We start from the raw sequence: 19,356 nt of genomic DNA, 5'->3' as shown, positions 1-19,356 counted from the left end.
CTCGCTCAATCATTATGCCATTCTCCTGATGTTGCTGCCAGTAATTGCCAGCAGTTTTCGCCCGGTGTGCCTCCCCTTGATTTCCAAAGCGAAAAAATGCAGCTACAAAGAACATTTTCTGAGATTGCAAAATGTCAAAATTTTAAGGCTCGCTTGCTCCGCTCGCTCGCATTTAATCGCTATGGCCTTCTCCTGATGTTGCTGCCAGTGATTGACAGCAGTTGTGCCCGGTGCGTCCCCTTTTATTTCCAAAGCGAAAAATATAGCTACAAATGGCAGTTTTTGGGACTGTAAGATGTCAAAATTTTCAAGCTCGCTCGCTTCGCACACTCGCATTTAATCATTATGCCATTCTCATGATGTTGCTGCCAGTAATTGCCACCAGTTTTCGCCCGGTGCTCCCCCTTAATTTCCAAAGCTAAAAATAAAGCTACAAACGGCAGTTTTGGGACTGTAAAATGTCAAAATTTTCAAGCTCACTCGCTTCGCTCGCTCGCATTTAATCGTTATGCCATTCTCCTGATGTTGCTGCCAGTACGAACTGCCAGCAGTTGCGCCCTGTGCGCCCCCCTTAATTTCCAAAGCGAAAAAATACAGCCCAAAACGGCAGTTTATTTACTGTAAAATGTCAAAATTTTCAAGCTCGCTCGCTTCCCTCGCTCGCATTTAATTGTTATGCCATTCTCCTGATGTTGCTGTCAGTAATTGCCGGCAGTTTCACCCGATGCCCCCCTTAATTTCCAAAACGGACAAAATACAATCACAAACTGCAGTTTTGGGACTGTACTAATGTCAAAATTTTGAAGCTCGTTTGTAACAGTTTGTCAGAAATATATCACTCTCCTCCCACTTTATATTTCATGCAAAAGAGTGAGACATCCGATCCCTGAAGTGTGTGTGTGTGTGTGTGTGTGTGTGGGGGGGGGGGGGGTACCAAGCTTCTCTCACCCCCCGTCCCCCTCAAGGCTGCGCCGGTTCGGTCATGGGCTTGTAATCGTGGTGATGGTGACTATCGCCGATCATCCCCCCACTCCTCAGTGTGGATTTACGCCGTTGATACACACATGAACTTTCTCGGGATTGCATGTATAATCCATTTCTGTTTCATTTCCAAACCACGCCTACCTTTTCTTCATAGATTTTGCGTTTTGCGTAGTTGGTACTGTATTTTTGTTTCGGTCTGTTTGACTTTGACCCCATTCAGCTTGCTAGTATAAACACAACTGTCTGCTTCACTGACTCGCTTTGGTGCTCGTTTGACCTTCCATTCAGGCCCTCGAACATGAGCAGCGCTTCGACGTGTATATGGCAAAACGGGCTAACCTTCACAAGAGTATAAGCCTACTTGTGAGCTCGCGGTGCATTATGAAAAAAATCGGAAAGTGCTGGCAGACACGTACATAGCCGAGTGGGAAATAGCACATTGTTTCGTCCTGTCATTATCTTGTCGTTATACCGTGCAATCGTTTCAGGTGCCAGCATGAGATTTCTGTCGCATAATTCATTTTCCAAGCCATGGCTGACACCGGTTCTCCTCGTTACTGTTCTCTACGCTTTGGTGCCTGCTTCGTCGGGCGCCAATATTCTGCTTGCTAGGACGAGTCTGTTCTCTATGCCGAGCCACTACATGGGTCTCAGTCACCTTACCCAGGCTCTGATTGAGAGGGGACATCACGTGTCTCTCCTTCTCATGGATAAGATTGGCACCAAAGGCTTCGTGCCAAACTCGTACTCCAGCAATATCACCTACCCGAACTCAAAAACGGACGAACAAATGAAGATCATAAAAGATTTCAAGGCCACAGGAGCTTCTAGCATGGCCAGTATGTCATTCACGGAAATCCTGCGTGATGAGCGGCTCCGACTAGCATGGGAAATGCGTACGTTTGGGTGCTTCGAACTCTTCAAGCACGAAGAGACACTAGAAAAGCTAAAACATGCCGATATTGACCTGGTACTTACAACGCCCGTCGTAGATGCATGTGATGCTGTGATTGCGGCTTACCTCGATGTGCCGTTCGTCGTAGTACTAGGCGTCCGACGTACCCCGGTGTGGCACGAAGGAGCCATGGGTATCCCGACACCGCTGTCCTACGTCCCCTTTAGCTTCCTTCTCCCGCAACTATCGGATCAGATGAGCTTCATCGAACGTCTATTGAATGTGGTAGCCTCCAACACCGTTCAGCCGTTCTTTGATTACATCTTGGTCTACCGCCCCATTGCCCAGCTGCAGACGACGTATGGTATCCGACCCGATCTCAGCCCGAGAGATTTCCTGGCTAGGGCAGCGTTGTGGCTTTGTCATTCAACAGTAGCGCTAGAATACCCGCGACCGACTTCACCAAGTTGGATCGACATAACAGGTGCAACAATCAAAGACCCAAAGCCTCTTCCTAAAGATCTTGAAGAATTCGTCGAGGGCTCGAAGGAACACGGTTTTATACTATTCACACTTGTAAGTCACAACCCATTATTTGAAATCGTATACGAATCTTATGTTCTCCAACCCTAAGACGGAAAAAACAGCTCTAGAATTCTTGGGCACAACAAATACACCACAAAGGGATGATAAACATAATGAATTCAGTGTGATTTCAGCATGAGCTATATACTTATTGTACATAAACATAAATGTAATGGGCCTATATTCATATGATTACATGAACATATCATAATAACAGAAAATAACAAACTGACATTAATTTATCACAAGAAAACTTTACAGTGTAGTTATCTGCTTGACACATGTGTGTTTTGCTTCTTTCACTTACTTCTATCATACCATATATATATATATATATATATATATATATATACACATTACGTATATGACATTATGAATATCAACAGAGAGATAGGGATAGGTTATCTTTGGTGCAGAAAATTAATTGGAATAGTCTACACCACTAGTAATGCATGTAGTATTTCCTGTTTTTCTGTACGTCCACCTCCAGGGCTCTATGACTGTGTCCTTGAACAACCAGCCCTTGACTGATGCAATATCAAAAGTTTTGAGCGAGCTGCCGCAAAGAATTATTTGGCGGTATATCGGTCCTAAACCTCGTTACCTTGGCAACAACACTCTGATTGTTGATTGGATGCCTCAACGTGATTTGCTGGGTAATCTATTTTTTTCTCTGTAAGATAAACTTGATTCTGTCAGTGTTTATGATGCAATACTTTTACAGTGTCACTGAGTGTTTGGATCCTATTGCTAGATTGCATCATCTTTACGTTGCACTTGAAATTCTATACAGATAAATATGGAAAGTAAAGAATTATTTTCGTAGACAATATCAGCTTAAGTTCAACAGTTTCAAGTTTTGTTGTAAAGATTATATGAATATATATATATATATATATATATATATATATATATATATATTTAGGAATTAATGTTATGTGAACATAGTTATGGCATATGGTGCCTCCTTGGGTAGTTATTCATCCAGTCGCAGCACTGTACAACTTTTTTTTTTAAGAATCAGAAAATTGGAAGAACACCAAAAGAACCTGCTTCTTCAGCGGCAAATTATCTATTGACTTGCGTTCAAAATCCAGTTCTCTTTTTCATTCAAACTCTGACGTAATTGCTTTATATTTCCTATGGTACAAAGAACATATATTAGGTAGTCTATACTTTCATTTCGTTATGATTTGCGTTCGATCGCAGGTTTTTTCATCGAATGAAATTACAGTGATCATTCTGTTTGTGATGAGACACTGTGTCATCTTGGCCATTGGCCCCTATGTGTCTGTAAAACCAATGGTGAAAGTGAAGTAGATACAAGTGCCCATGTAATTGCTATGTAGATACTCTGCTGCAAACCCTGGTACCCACATACAAAATGAGTTTTGGTCTCTCTTCGTACCGTTCTTGTGCCCTTGATGTCTGTCTACTGAATAAACAGCGCACCCTGGAGCTCGTCTGCTGATCTACCACGGTGGCGCCGGTGGCATACACGAGGCCATCCACTGCGGCGTACCCATGCTTATCATGCCACTGGCGGGGGACCAGCCAGTCAACGCTCACCTGGTAGCAGCGAAAGGACTCGGTCTCACACTGAATCTGGGCGATCTTGACGAAGAGAAGTTTCGTCGAACCGTCCACAAGGTTCTCGAGACTCCAAGGTATGCTATGAAAGTTAGCAGTCTGGTTTTGACAAGATAGTCTGAAGCTAACCCTTTTCTCCAGGAGGATGTTACGTAATTATTTAATACTTAGTACAGTACACAGTACATCCGTTTCCCGTAAGCAATATCGTCTAATAATTATAGCTGCTTACTCTCACTAATGATGATAATGATACAAATTTCTAAGTTGATAATCAGCATTATTCTATCTGCTGATACAACTGAACGTAACGCGATCATGGAAACGTGTACTCGTGATTAGAAGAACGAAAAGCGTCATTATACCGCCTATACATGTAAGTAAGGTTCCACATCCCTTGTTTAAGAGTTTGAAGTGAAGCACAACCATGGAGGCCAAAACTATAATATTTTCTTCTTGTGTTATAGCGTAAATTATATATTTCCTTTTTATTTCAGCAAGGTAGCCCTTTAAATTGAAAAAAAGACCTGCTCTGCGAAGGCCCCTCCACAATTAAAAAAAAATGATACAAAAACAAATTAAAATGCACATAATTGCACTCAAAACAAAAGTACATTTATAAACGATTTGTAGAAGATGACAAATTCTATGGAGTGGTAGAAAGAAAACTTCGAATGATGGTACACACTGTATGTGTAACTGAGACTTGAATATTGAAGATTGAGTTACTGGAAGGTTTGAGCATAAGAACTAATGAATTTAACTTTGCATTGTCAGTTATAAAGAGAATACAATGAGAGCTTCGGCCATTCTGCGAGATCGGATGGCCAGCCCGCTGGACACAGCAGTCTTCTGGATTGAGCACGTGGTCAAGTTCGGCGGCGACCATCTTCGACTGCGAGCTACCGAGATGGGCTTCATTCAACTCCATTCTCTGGACGTCATCGCCTTCCTCGTCGTAGTCGTTGTAGCATGGTCGTACCTGTCTTACGTCTTGTTAGCTGCTTGCTGCCGAATGTTGTGCAAACGGAAAAGCAACAAAGCCAAAACGGACTAACGCCTTGAAAGTGAATTTTCACTTTGTGTCCAAGCACATTTTGAAGAATAGAGTGCATAATTAATATCTCACAAATAGAACACAGAAAGTTCGGTTTAAATTGATGATAAAAAAGAAAGATATTGAATTTCACATTTTCATCCGTTGTCACAATATGGTGATATTGATCACAGTTGCGTATTAGTTCATGCTCATTAGTAATTCGTTTGTAAAGAACTCTTTACAGTTGTTTATCATATTCAAATGAATTCCACGATTTAGTAATAAGTTGTGATTACCCGACAATACACTAATATTTCAAGATATTTGTATGCACAAACCAGTGGAATTGAAGTCAATGACACCTCTACCTTTATCTGATTTGCATATGAACTTCGGCGAATCCCACTGTTTCACTAAAGCGCTTTGATTGTAAAATTTCTCCGAACTCTTACTCTATAGTCCACTTTCCTTGAAGCTTAGTTTTCTGATTGGTTTCACTTCGTTCTTCCTATCACAGAGTCAATTTGAGGACTTAGTGGCGTTTTCCTATAAAAGCGACAATGCAAATGCATTAGATGCGAATCATACCGTCTGTAGGCTGTGAAGTAAAATTCGGGCCAATTGAACTTATGCAAATACTTATTCTTCCATTTTCATTAGAATGCAATATGACATGCGAATTAAGAGTATGCATGTTTGTGTGTGTATGTGTGTGTATCTAAGCGGTTTGTGTATCAATGCGTATGAGGTTGTCATACCTCTGTATACTGTTGTTTGTCTTTGCACAATGTTTTGTTTTGTTTTTGGTAATGCAATATTCAGGTAATTTTCAAATAATTCTCTCCTCTCAACTCTACAATATTTAGACGCAAGTAGATCTGGATTTCCCTTTACATAATATATAAAGGGAATTCATGTACATTATATTATGCAAAACCTAAACATACATAAATGTGTAACTTACCCTGACCTGGCGCCAAAGTCGTCGAACGACAATGCTTTAAGAACAAATGAAAAACGCATGTCTTCTGAGTGAATGGTGCAGGATCTGGTGGGATAATTTCCTTTCCACTCATTTTATCCTTATTTAAGAAAAGCAGAACCACTTTCCCTCTTCCTCTTTTCTTGTAAATGCTCAAAGCACGTCACTACCAAACACGCAATCTTTTATGAGCTTCAAGAGATTTAAGCTCGTCAAGCTTTTCCAAAGTTGTAACTCTTCTTTTTCTAGAATGTTATCCTTGAAATTATACTTCACGTTATTACTGCCCAAAGAGAATTGAAATACATCTGCGATCACAAGATAGTAAATATGTAGATGTTTTGTATGCGTGTGTGTAAGTTAGGTATCACAGAAAGCGAAAATAGAATTAATAAAATAAATAGCTCTGCTTTACTACAAGTGATATTTTCTCTTCACATAAATTATTCCGACAGTGAGCAAGCACAGAAAGGTCGGTAGATTTCAGTGACGTATTTCTGTTCCCCTGTGTATAGTTTTTTTTTCTTATTTCAAAGGATTTCAAATTTTCATTTCAAGTACGAATTCTGAGATTTTATTTCCAAAGTTTGCAATTTTACTGACACTTTATGCATTCGTATTAATTGACAGCATATAATTAGACAGTGGGATGTACAGTTACATTGATCTGGAGTGAATGTCGTGTTGTGTGACATGATAGGAATGTAATACACAAATTTAAAAAAGAAAATTTTGCTTCCATTTTAACGTCATTTAATGTCATGATAATCAACCATTCGCTCATTCCTTAAGCACAACACATTGTAAATGTGAGCATAGTTAGATGTAAAATAATGAAACATGAAAATCACACTTAACGCTATGACTATCTGGCATATTGCAACAGAAAGGAGGTAAGTTACAGTTGTTGTTTTTTGATGGGGTGTTTAGTCATGGTGTCAATCTGACGTAGCGACTTTGGAGATATTATTTTGTAATAATCCATATGCTTGAATATGTATATGTTTCACTAGGGCAAGTGGCAACAAGTTTTACAGTGTATTTGAAATAATGTACTACTGAAATAAAAGTAAATCAATGAAATTATGATTATCCCACTAGACGATCTAATGAGTTTCATTTAAACCTCCTGAGAACTGTATTGGCTCAGAACACATTTATATACACCGGTCCTAGATTTTGGAACTCACTGAGCTGTGAAATAAAAAATTCCCCATTTTTGTATTCTTTTAAGCGCAAGTTGAAATCTTTTCTATTAAATCCTCTCTGATTTAATGAAATCTTTTCTGATATTTTTCTGATCTTTTCTTCTCTGATATGTTTTTTTTTTCCTTAGCTATAGGTCTCGTCAACCTCAGGGTTTATCATCCACCCACCATTCATTCAATCACTGAATTCATTATTACGTAAAGAAGTAACCATCACAATCCTTGCAAAGCTGCATCCAGCGCCAACTCTATGAAGCACATTCTCTACCATCCCCTGTTCCATTTCCCTTGTTCAGCGTGTAAGCATTCTCTCATTCTCTCTTTTTCTTTCTTTCCTTCCATACTTTTCATCTATTCCGGCAAGTTGTGTCATGTTGTTGTGTTTCTTCTATTTTGTCCCGTCCTGTCGTATATCATATTTGTCACAAGTGTTTGTAAATAAGTAATTCACAAGTTTTATGAGTGGTTCACAATCTACAAGCTTTGCTTTTTAGTGGACCTCTCTATTCTTTCTTCCTTTTTTTTTTCAACTGAAGCATGACTTTGTATTATTATTATTTTTTTTTACCAGTATGTGCTTTTATGTTTATCGATATCATTTATTTATTGCAAAGGCACTTTTTTTTGTGTTTATGATGTAATACCTGATTTATCTTGTGTTATGTTTTTGTTGAAAAAAAAGAATGAAATAAATGAATTGAATTGAAATTGAATTGAAATGAACAACCCCTGTTTTGTTGCGATATTTTACTTGTAGCCAATATTCTATATCTTTACCCATATGACTTTGTACAGTATCAAAAAAAATAAAAAAACTTTGTATATACATATACACATACACGTATGTATATATATATATATATATATATATATATACAAATATCAGGGCTCGACACTATTTTTTTTTTCGGGCCGGCCCTTAGGGCCACCGCTAGTATTATATATATATATATTTATATATATATATATATATATATATATATATATATATATATATGTATATATGTGTGTGTGTGTGTTCTAGGTTCATATGCATCAGAACTTGATCTCACTCAATCACATACCACACATGTTATCTTAAGCTCAAATGTTGTGCTAATGAAATATTTAATCTTGGACATTTTTTGTATAATCATTACCTAAATATGGTTGTATATACATTACGACGTCATTGGCCAGATATATTTAAAGCTGTTGAAGTCACGTAGATATTCGCCTTTTAAAAAGCTGATAGGGTTGTATTAGGTACTTAATACCGACACTTTTTTGCTTGGTCGTGTGGAAGATCAGGTTTATTCTCTCTCTCTCTCTCTCTCTGTCTCTATATATTTCTTTTACACTTTCTCTATCTCTCTTGCACTGGACTTTGGAAATAAGCATATTAGCTGACGAATTATTGAGCATTTTTTTCCAACTGCTAGCTCTCAGGGTGACTATAGATAAAAAAAAAAAACAAACAAACGACAACGACTCACCACCACATAAGCGAATCGTGCAGCTCTCAGGTTGGTATATAATCAATGTTTCTTTCTTTGTTTATACTGTGACGTACGATCAAAACCAGTGATAAAATTCGTTTCTAGATTGTACAATTAACGCTGACACAAAATAGTTTCATAAATATGTTTGTTCATTTAATCACTATCTTTTTAATTGACACGACATGCAAGTTTTGGCGTTGAAAATGATGCCCCGTTGTGAGATGTTCAGTATTTTATACAAACAGCAATATGAAACAACGATTTAAATAAATAATAGAAATTCATTTGTACGTCTGCATTGGCACATAATGATGCATAATGTGGTACACAGTACAGCCATGAGTTTGATAGCTGAAGAGAAAAATTCGATTGAAGTAGCCATATATACATATAAAAAGTTAAATCAATGTAGGCCCTATTTATATTCATTTCGCACCTAAAAATTAATGTTTAGGACCAACAAATTAGATACTAAAGTTTACAACTTGCGGGGTGCTAAATGAAATAGATGTTTAAAATTGTGTTATACAGAGGATTACAGATGTAAACATGTATACTCACATAACAAATTCGACTACAAAGTTCACAAGGTTCAAATATCAAAATACGATTCCACTTGATATTCAAATTGGCTTCAATGAATAAGGTGAGATAAGACATTTTTTTTTTCATTCAAAGCAAATAGCGGAATTCAAATTTTCAGAATTTAAATTTTCATTTCAAAAACTGGACAGGACTTTGAATTAAATTTCCGAACCTGATCTATTCATTCATTTTTTTTTCCATCTTGTGCTTAATGTAGAAAACAAGTTTAGAAAAAAAAAAAGATATTTTAGATAAAAAGAAATCGTGGAGAGAAACAAAATAGACGTTTTGTTACTCATAGTTTAGGCAGTTTTACTTCGATCTTTTTTTTCTTTCTTTTTTTCTGCACTATCATGCTTGAAACCTAGTATCCGACTCAGTCTTTTTTAGTTTTACTGGTTTTGCTTTTGCTTCGTTTGCATAGCGACCTATAACAACATGCTGCGAGAATAACGTACGATAGATACGACCATGCAACAACGACTACGACGAGGAAGGCGATGACGTCCAGAGAATGGAGTTGAATGAAGCCCATCTCGGTCGCTCGTAATCGGAGATGGTCGCCGCCGAACTTGACCACGTGCTCAATCCAGAAGACTGCCGTGTCAAGCGGGCTGGCCATCCGGTCCCGCAGAATGGCCGAAGCTGTCATTGCATTCTCCTTATAGCTACAGTGATAAATAGATAAGTAGACAAATAGATAAATAGATAAATGATTTAAAGATAGCCGAAGGTTATTATTCAGGGTATAGTTGCAGATTTAAAGATCTGGGCCCTGATTCATGATTGTGTCTGCAATTGACAGTTGCTATAATTGAAGTAACTTTAGTTTCGGTGTTTCATGGTTGTTGCCACAGAGTATAGTGATCACTAGCCAGTGCACATATTGCCACGAAAACTTTACAACTGAAAATAAACATTACTTCTTGTCAGACACTTAAACATTATAATGGCGTTATGAATAAGACTTTTCTTAAACAATGCATCACCAAGCGATGTAACACATCACGTATGTACAAAGATACCTTGATCAATGTGCTGCCGAAATGTCGGGACATTTGCTATTGAAAACAACAATCTTTCATCGTTATCGATGTATAGGTATACACAATAGTTGTAATCGGCTACCCGTGTAGTACTGCTGTAGAAGATTTTGTTCCGCCAGCTGAACTGTACCAGTCTTTACTTTCATTTATCTATTCATATATCTATATACTTTTATAATCATTTATTTATTCATCCCATATATAGTTATTCATTTATTTACTTTTTGATTTATATATCTATTTGTTTACTTCGGAATACAGCTTTAACGGCCAATTATGGGAACAACTTGTGTTCAAATTAGGTATTGGTGACGGGAAAGTAATTTTAGCCTAGTTATGTTTCCGGTGCACACGACCCTCCCGAAGCAAAAAGTATACCGGAACAACATCTGTTTTATCAATGTTTATGGAATAAGCAGTCTTGATCTGTGAAAAACACAGGAAAAAATACCGGAACATAAAACCAATATAGAAGCCCATATGAAGTTGCACTGGACTCCTGGAATCTTCTCGGTCAAAATTATAAACCTACTAAACGACTAACCAACTCCAAGCACTCAGCTCTTCAACGATCATATTGCACGGATTTCTTTATCTATGCTTTCACCTGGTTCACTTCCGTTAGCAATACACATTCTCCGAGTGAAAGGTAATCCTGCATACCGTAAAACCAATGTTGCGGAGCTATAAAACTCAAGGTTCGTTGTACAAGTCACGATCAAAACATATGAGGATAACATACTTTCACGATGGCTTTAAGGCATGATTCACCATTTGCATATGAAACAAAGACCTAGCATTATTCCTTCAAAATAGTAGGCCTACTGAAATATGAGTCAGGGATAAAAACAACAAATCTTAAAATCTGAACCAGTACAATCGATGTTGAGTATTGTTAAATATACAAAATGTGAACAATAGTTATAATAAAAATGCTTCCTGACTGCGCCGTATAGGGTTTAATGAGAAAAACAGTGATTTATTATCTCCTTATTTTTAGGCTTTATTGCAAAAATGTGTATATGGTAGGATGTTTTGTGACACAAGCATCAAAAGTGATGTCTTGAACATTTTTTTTTTTTTAGATCACTGCTCCCAAAGGTAAACAGGACCTTTAAAAGTTACCCGGTAAAGCATTATAGCATTATTCCTTGTGCCGGAAGAACTGGAATTTTTTTTTTCTCTCACTCCAAAATTGCACGTGTAGCCCAGAAATCCCTGGCCCATAGCAGTGTGCTATGAATACAGTGTATCATAATAATCTGAAACATGAACTTGCTGGTGCAAAAGAGATTATGACTTGCATAGTGTCCTGTATCGTATGCGTTTAATCACATTTTTAGATGAAACTCTTGGGATGTTGAGTGGTTATTTAGAGGTTATGACAGTCAGCTGCCTTGTTACCTGGTGTTTTGTAGCAGCTGATGCAGAGAATCCGTTAACAACTTCTCGTCTAGGTTTCCTAACTGCAGCGAGATTCCGATCCCTTTCGCTGTTACCCGCTTGGCGTTCGTGGGCTGGTCTCGCCCAAGCGGGAAAAGGAGCATCGGTACACCGAAATTGATCGCCTCGTGTACTCCGCCGCTGCCGCCATGGTAGATCAAGAGGCGTACACTGGGATGTGCTGATAGCAAGAAAAAAACCCCAAAGACCATGATTATGAAATTTAGTCATTATTGTGCTGTGATACGTTAGACTCCGAAAATCTCTACAATTGACGCTCATTTACAACTTCAAAGACGGGTTTGGTTTGGTGTTTATTTTAAACATCCCTCGCAGATATAATTATTAATGATGCTGCATCTACTACTATTGGCCTATAGCCATCAAAACAGAAATCCTTTTCCTCCAAAAGTTAATGTTGATACACACCACTTTGTCGATGCGAGTTATTCCTCATTTAGATTATTAAATTGATTGAACTGAAACTTGCAGTAAGCGTATTTAACATGATTTGTATAGTCATAAAAATACGGTACACCTATTTACAAATTAAAGGATTATCTTTATCATAATCTTCATTTTTTGTTGTTGTTAAATACATGCAGTAATGACGTAAATTGCATCAACAAAGAACACTTGTACCTGCACTCCACAAGTCAACGCTATAGTGGTAAGCTATGCAAAAGGCTACCGTTCATACTTCGAGTCTCTTAGGGTTGTTTCTGTTGAATGATTACGTCAAAAACATGAAACATCGTAGCAACTGAAGCAATGATATTTCCCCTTTCGTGTCGAGTGCTTTCTTGTCCGTTGTGATTATATCGATATTAAAGAAGGGTGTAAGCTATGCACCCGAATCAGAGCTATAGACGAGGTTAATATCGTATAAAACAGCATAATCGTGATATTACTGGATTTTAGCCTAGTGCATGTTCTACATGTACACGTTGTAGGCCCACTTGTTTCACGGCGGTGGCTCAGAGTAAATTTATACCTGTTGTTATCTCCCTGTACAAAACCCATGATTTCATGCGTATGTTCTTGCGGCAAGAAGAGTTCGTTGAAGCAAATATTATAATTAGCATCGCCAGTACATTACGTTCAGTGGATATAATGAGAATCTATAAATGAGATTCTGACAATCTTACCAAGCAGATCAGTTTGTGGAAGCCAATCAAGAATGAGAGTGTTGTTGCCTAGGTAACGAGGCTTCGGTCCAATGTATCTCCACACGACTCTCTGCGGCAGCTTGCTGAAGACCTTAGCGATAGTATCGGTCACTGTCTGGTTGTCAAAAGCCGTGGTTCCGGAGCCCTGAGCGAAAATGAAAAGACAATGGAAGAGTCTAGATCTCATGATTATGACTTCCTGCTACCTGTGTGACAAAAACACTGAACAAACAGACATACATATCATAAAAACAATCAAATATAATTCATTCGATATCGACGCAATAAATACAAACCAGAAAATGAACTCACTTCCATCGATGTATTATCGAAACTAATTTGCTACGTTGTAGGCAAATTCACTTTCTTTTCCACGCAGCCTAATCTACCTTTCGATGGATTATAATCACCATTACCACAATATTGTCATATACTCATTTGCCTGGCCATTCAATATTTGCATTTTTGCTTTCGTTATCGATTTCAACTTAAAAGTAAATTATTTTAGATCACTGCGTAGATCAACCTTTCTTACGAAGATTTGTGTATTCATAACTGTGAATGATTTACAGGCCTTCTACTAGGCAGGAATGATTACCAAAACGGCAAAATAAAACGCAATTTGAAGGGTGTGTAACGGCAGTTGATGATAGCTTGTGAACATACGAGACTAAATACGATGAAACCATCCCTGGAACCTTCTACGAATTCTTGAAGCTTCGCCGGAAGGGGTTTCGGATCCATGGGCGTGGCTCCGGGTATTGGGATCCAGTTAGGAGCTGTCGGCTGCGGATATTCGAGAGCAAGTGTCCAGTGGCACAACCACAGGGCCCCTCTGTTAAGGATTTCCCACGGGTTGAGATCGGGGCGATTTCCATGCAACGCTTGGAGCTGAGCTACAGGACGGTAGGCTATTACATACTCTATTAGCGGATGGATAGTATGTGAGACTACAAAATTCTTCAATCGCTCGGAAAAGTCCATGCGGTCGGAGTAGATGAACAGGAAGGAAAAGGGAACATAGGAAAGAGGTGTGGGTACCCCTAAACGTCCTTCGTGCCAGAAGGGGGTACGTCGGGTAGCTGTGACAACAATAAATGGTACATTGAGATAAGCCGCGATGAGGGGATCGCATGCATCCGTGACAGGTGTATATAGTGATCACCATATCGATGTCCTCCTTTTTCAGCTTTTCGAGGATATCCTTGTTCTTGAAGAGCTCAGAACACCCGTAGTTGTACAGATTAAGGAGTCTGCTGAGCTCCCCATCCCACATATTGCTCAGTGACAGTGACATGCTCGTAGATTTATCCAACATCTCGGAAACATCTTTAACCTCTTGGCCCGTCATGGAATGAGGGATGGTGATGTTGCTCGAGTACGCTCCAGGAACAAAGCCGGATGTTCCCTTCTTGTCTAGGAGGAGCAATGTTACGTGGTGTCCACGATCGATCAGAGCCTTCGTGATGGGAGTCAGGGCCAGGAAGTGGCTATGCATTGCTGTCAGACTCGCCCTTGGTAGCAGAAACCTTGCTGCAGTAGACGTGTGTACTGACATTAAGAGAATCAACAGAAAAGCTCCGAGAGCAGTCCATGGTAAGAACGATTTGATTCTTGGCGAGAAACCCATGGTTGTACTTGTAGAAGAGGCTTTTGATGCGAGGGCTAACTGTAAAGGGCACGTGGCTCAATGCACGCCGTAAATCTCGCAAAACAACAGAATCGAATCTGACACCGCACGATGGCACCTTCAATAGGTGACGGGGTGAAAGTTAAAGATGAATTCTCACAGCAGCTCCAATTATAAAGCACACCACGAGAGCTGAACAGTCTGCAAGCTTCAGTCACTGGCATGATCAAACTGTGTGCCTATTACCTTCATTGGTGCTCCCAGAATGTCAGAGCGACGGCGGAGAAACCACTCCCACTTTAATTTGTGCACATCGACAGTGATATGTCGCTTGTAAAACCAAATCATACATGTTCCCATTGTGATAAAGATTATTCTCTACATTATGGTGTCAATAATCCTTATTGACTCTGTCTCGTTGCGGGTCCGAAGTCCACCGCTGTCCACACGGGTCCACACCATATTGTACCCGGCATGCTTTATAGGTCGAAACAATGATGAACAGACGATTGCCTTAACTATGCATACAGACAAGTTCAATACTATTAAACAGTACTCTAGCGGGCAACGACGTCGTATTTTTAGCCCAAATTATTCACAGATTGTTAGTCAGCAGAGGGCGCGATTTTCGAGAGCTGTTGGCCGGTGTTGTAACCCAGCAAACAACGTTTCCAGAACGCGTCCTTAGTATTTTGTTGTTGTTGTTGGGTGTTTGTTGTTGTTGTTGTTTTTTTGTGTGTGTGTGTTTTTTTTTTTAGGATCCGTACGTCTACGTCAATGGACGTTACAATACGAACGTCCTCTACAAAACTTTTGTAAACATTATTGGATGTTACAAATTAAACTCCTGGTACCTAACGTCTGCAAAACATTTTTCCCGAACCCATTTGTTGTTGTTGTTGTTGTTGTTGTTGTTGTTGAATGTTTATGTAACGTTCTAAGTATGTCAAATTCAAACCCAGCAAACACAAAGCGTTTGCAGAACGTTCAGAAAGCATTTTTTTTTTTTGGTTAAATTTAAAGTCCGCTAGCGTCTTCGTCTTAATAAACGTTCACAAAACGTTTTCATTGCGTCCGCTACGTCTTCGGTTGGCTTCTTTATCACGAATGTTCATACATATTTTGAAATATTCAAGTAAGACCATCATAACTTGAAAACTGATACAGAAATCGATGAGAGCAATTGAAATCTAAAGTACGGGATCGAATTCATGCCTGGTTTAAACTTTTTAACTGCATTAAAATTGAGCTGAAGTTACAGTTATTCACAATTTCATCATGTTCGTATTGTGTCATGGAGAGGTATTTTCACATTTTTATAGGCCTAATCAAGGTATATGCGATTTAATTTTAGTAACCATGTCTTCCCGCATTACAACATATTATTTGGGGGTATATAAAAGAATGTTATATAGATATTATTGTAGAATAATGTAACACGGACTGAATTAAGACTATCACGGTTGAAACGTTTGTCAACGTTTTGAGTATCACGAGCGGACACCAAATAAAGATCTGGATGAAACTGCAATAATAGTTTCCTTTTACCCTCTTTTGCGTGATTCTACATGGTAGCAGCGGCGGTAAACGAACTATGGATAAAAATCTGCCTTTACCAGAAAGTTTCGAGAAAATCGCTGGACTAAATCAGGCAGAGCAGTGGCCGAAATGGCTTCGGAGATTCAGCCGCTATCGCACTGCATCGGGGCTTGCAAAGCAGGCAGACAGCGAACAGGTCAGTACACTACTGTATGCAATGGGTGACTGTGCTGATGACATACTAGTAACGCTCGGAGTGAATGAATCAACAGCGAAATATGATGAGGTGATCACAGCACTGAACAAATATTTCAATCTACGGAAAAACACTATTGTTGAGAGAGCAAATTTCAACAAACGCACACAGCGCCCGGGTGAAAGTGTTGACTCATTCATCAATGACCTGTACAGATTAGCTGAAGACTGTGAATATGGAACATCGAAAGATGAGCTGATAAGGGACATAATAGTGGTTGGAGTGCTTGATGATGCCTTATCAGATCACTTGCAATCACGAGAGGACTTAAACCTGACCAAAGCAGTACAACTAAGCAGACAAGCTGAAGCAAGGAAACAAAATAAGCCCGTTGTCAGAGGGGAATCAGAGGGTACAAAATCAAACCCTACTGTTGAACATGTTGGCTTCAAGCGTAAGCCGACGGCTACGAATACGTGGGGCAAATCGTTCACTTCACACAACCATGGAAGTGGGAAGACGTCCCTGCCATCACAAGGTAACTGTAAATGGTGTGGCAGAGCTAGACATAACCGCGTAAATTGCCCTGCAAAAGACGCAAAGTGTCATCAATGTGGAAAGATGGGCCACTTTCAGTCTGTGTGCCACAGCGGAAAGCCTCCACCGAACAAATACAAACCAAAACAAGAGAGAGTCAATGAAATAGATGGAGCGGAAGGAGATGATGATTCCTCTCTTGAGGTTCCCTTCCTCGGCGAAGTCCGAGAAACAGACAAACGGTACTGGAGTGCTGATATTCAAGTGAATGGAAATGAAACACACTTCAAGTTGGACACTGGTGCTGCAGTTTCAGTACTCTCAGATTCTACGCCATGGCTGGACAACAGCATTCTTCAGCCAACAAGTAAGAAACTACATGGTCCAGGAGGGAAAGTTCTTACAGTCATTGGACAAATGAAAGCAAACCTGCAGTACAAAGACAAACAAATCACAGAAACAATGTATGTGATCGAAAATCAACCATGTTCACTACTCAGCAGAAAAGCATGTACAGATTTGACTCATCGTCCTTGTCGGTGAACTTGACAATCAAGGGGACACTCACGCAAATTTCCGAAGGAATTCCCCGAGTTGTTTCAAGGACTGGGACATCTGAAGAGGACACACCATATCACCCTGTCTGCGGATGCTAAACCACATTGTTTGTATGCACCGAGAAAGGTCCCCCATCCTCTGTTTCCCAAAGTGAAAAAAGAACTGGACTCAATGCTTGCACAAGGAGTGATTTCTCAGGTATCGGAGCCTACAAAATGGTGCTCAGGGATGGTCCCAGTGCCCAAGCCAAACGGGTCAATACGAATTTGTGTGGATCTCACCCAACTCAACAAAGCAGTCGAACGAGAAATCCACCCGATGTCGTCTGTGGATGAAAGCCTCGCCAAGCTGGGAAAAGGCTCTATATTTTCCAAACTCGACGCGAACAGCAGGTTTTGGCAGGTACCGCTAGATCAGGAATCAAGACTCCTGACCACGTTCATCACACATATGGGAGATTTTGCTTCAACAGACTACCCTTTGGCATAGCGTCAGCACCGGAGGTCTTCCAAAAGACAATGTCATACATCTTGGAAGGACTGGATGGGGTGATTTGTCACATGATGTGCTGATACATGGACAAAATCAAAAGGAACATGACACCAGAGTACGGGCAGTCCTTCAACGCCTACAAGAAGCAGGACTCACACTGAATGACAAATGTGAGTTCTCACAGCAGCGGGTGAAATTCCTGGGGCATATCATCGATGAAACTGGTGTGAAGGCTGATCCAAACAAAACGAGAGCGATCAGAGAATTCCCGGCCCCCAGGAATGTGAAGGAACTCCAATGGTTCATGGGCATGGTGAACCAGGTAGGAAAGTTCATACCTGGACTTGCAGACATGAACGAGCCTCTTCGTCAGCTCCTATGCAGGGACAATGCATGGAAATGGGGAGAAGAACAGCAGAGGTCTTTTGAGCGAATAAAAGACAAGCTAGTATCACCTAAGGTATTAGCCCACTATGACCCAGGACTCCCTACAATCATCGCCACAGATGCATCCAATACAGGAATGGGGGGGGGGGGGCAGTCCTGTATCAAGTGCAGTCAGATGGAAAGCGCAGGCCAGTGTGCTATGCATCACGCTCACTCACAGAGACAGAACAGAGGTATGCGGTGATAGAAAAAGAAGCTCTAGCAGCAACATGGGCATGCGAGAAGTTCACAGACTATGTCCTCGGTCTACACTTCCAGGTAGAGACTGACCACAAACCACTAGTCACACTCTTGAACTCCAAAGAAATAGCAAAAATGCCCCCAAGACTTCAACGGTTCAGATTGCGAATGATGAGATTTGACGCAAGGACAGTCTACGTTCCAGGAAAGCAGCAGTTGACGGCAGATACCCTATCACGCGCACCTGTCATGATGCCAGGAAAGGGTGAAGTCGCCTTGGTCGACGAGGTTGAAACATTCGCATCAGCCACAACCGCGAATCATCCAGCATCCAAAGAAAGACTGGATCAAATCAGAGAAGCACAAAAGTCAGATGAAATATGTGCTCAAATCAGACAGTACTGTGTCAAAGGATGGCCAGACTACATGCCACACAATCCAGTCCTGAGACAGTACTATGAACAAAGAGGACACTTGACCGTCGTTGATGATCTGTTGATCTACGATGAGAGATTGGTGATTCCTACGATCCTGAGAATGGACATCCTCCAGAAACTACACCAAGGACATTTGGGAATCACAAAGTGCAGAGCAAGAGCAAAAGAAACAGTGCGGTGGCCTGGTCTATCCAAGAATGTGGAGGAAATGATTTCCAGATGCATAACATGTGCCATCCACCGCCAAGAGACGAAAGAGCCACTGATGACATCGTCGTTTCCTACAAGGCCATGGGAACGACTAGGCATGGACCTCTTTGAACACAAAGGAAA

At 40.1% G+C, this 19,356-nt stretch overlaps 1 protein-coding gene and 1 pseudogene across 1 annotated transcript; one reads left to right on the top strand and one right to left on the bottom strand.

The window, feature by feature from the left end:
• The first annotated feature begins 1,480 nt into the window (after positions 1–1,480).
• Positions 1,481–5,111, top strand: LOC140229631 (UDP-glucuronosyltransferase 2A1-like). The gene is made up of 4 exons (XM_072309877.1): positions 1,481–2,455; positions 2,955–3,120; positions 3,912–4,131; positions 4,832–5,111. Exons 1-4 carry the CDS (start codon positions 1,481–1,483, stop codon positions 5,109–5,111), a joined length of 1,641 nt encoding a protein of 546 aa, XP_072165978.1.
• Positions 5,112–9,725: 4,614 nt separating this feature from the next.
• On the bottom strand, positions 9,726–14,637 carry LOC140230267 (UDP-glucuronosyltransferase 2C1-like; annotated as a pseudogene).
• Positions 14,638–19,356: the final 4,719 nt, after the last annotated feature.

The sequence above is a fragment of the Diadema setosum genome, chromosome 6 (assembly GCF_964275005.1).
Source record: "Diadema setosum chromosome 6, eeDiaSeto1, whole genome shotgun sequence".
Taxonomy (NCBI): domain Eukaryota; kingdom Metazoa; phylum Echinodermata; class Echinoidea; order Diadematoida; family Diadematidae; genus Diadema; species Diadema setosum.
The sequence above is the reverse complement of the archived record's forward strand: the minus strand, read 5'-3'. Positions and strand labels throughout refer to the sequence as shown.

Excerpts from the sequence above, each read along its gene's own strand:
- LOC140229631 (XM_072309877.1), top strand. The coding sequence starts at position 1,481 with ATGAGATTTCTGTCGCATAATTCATTTTCCAAGCCATGGCTGACACCG. Across the intron at positions 2,456-2,954 it reads GTTTTATACTATTCACACTT|GGCTCTATGACTGTGTCCTT; the intron begins GTAAGTCACAAC and ends GTCCACCTCCAG. Across the intron at positions 3,121-3,911 it reads GCCTCAACGTGATTTGCTGG|CGCACCCTGGAGCTCGTCTG; the intron begins GTAATCTATTTT and ends CTGAATAAACAG.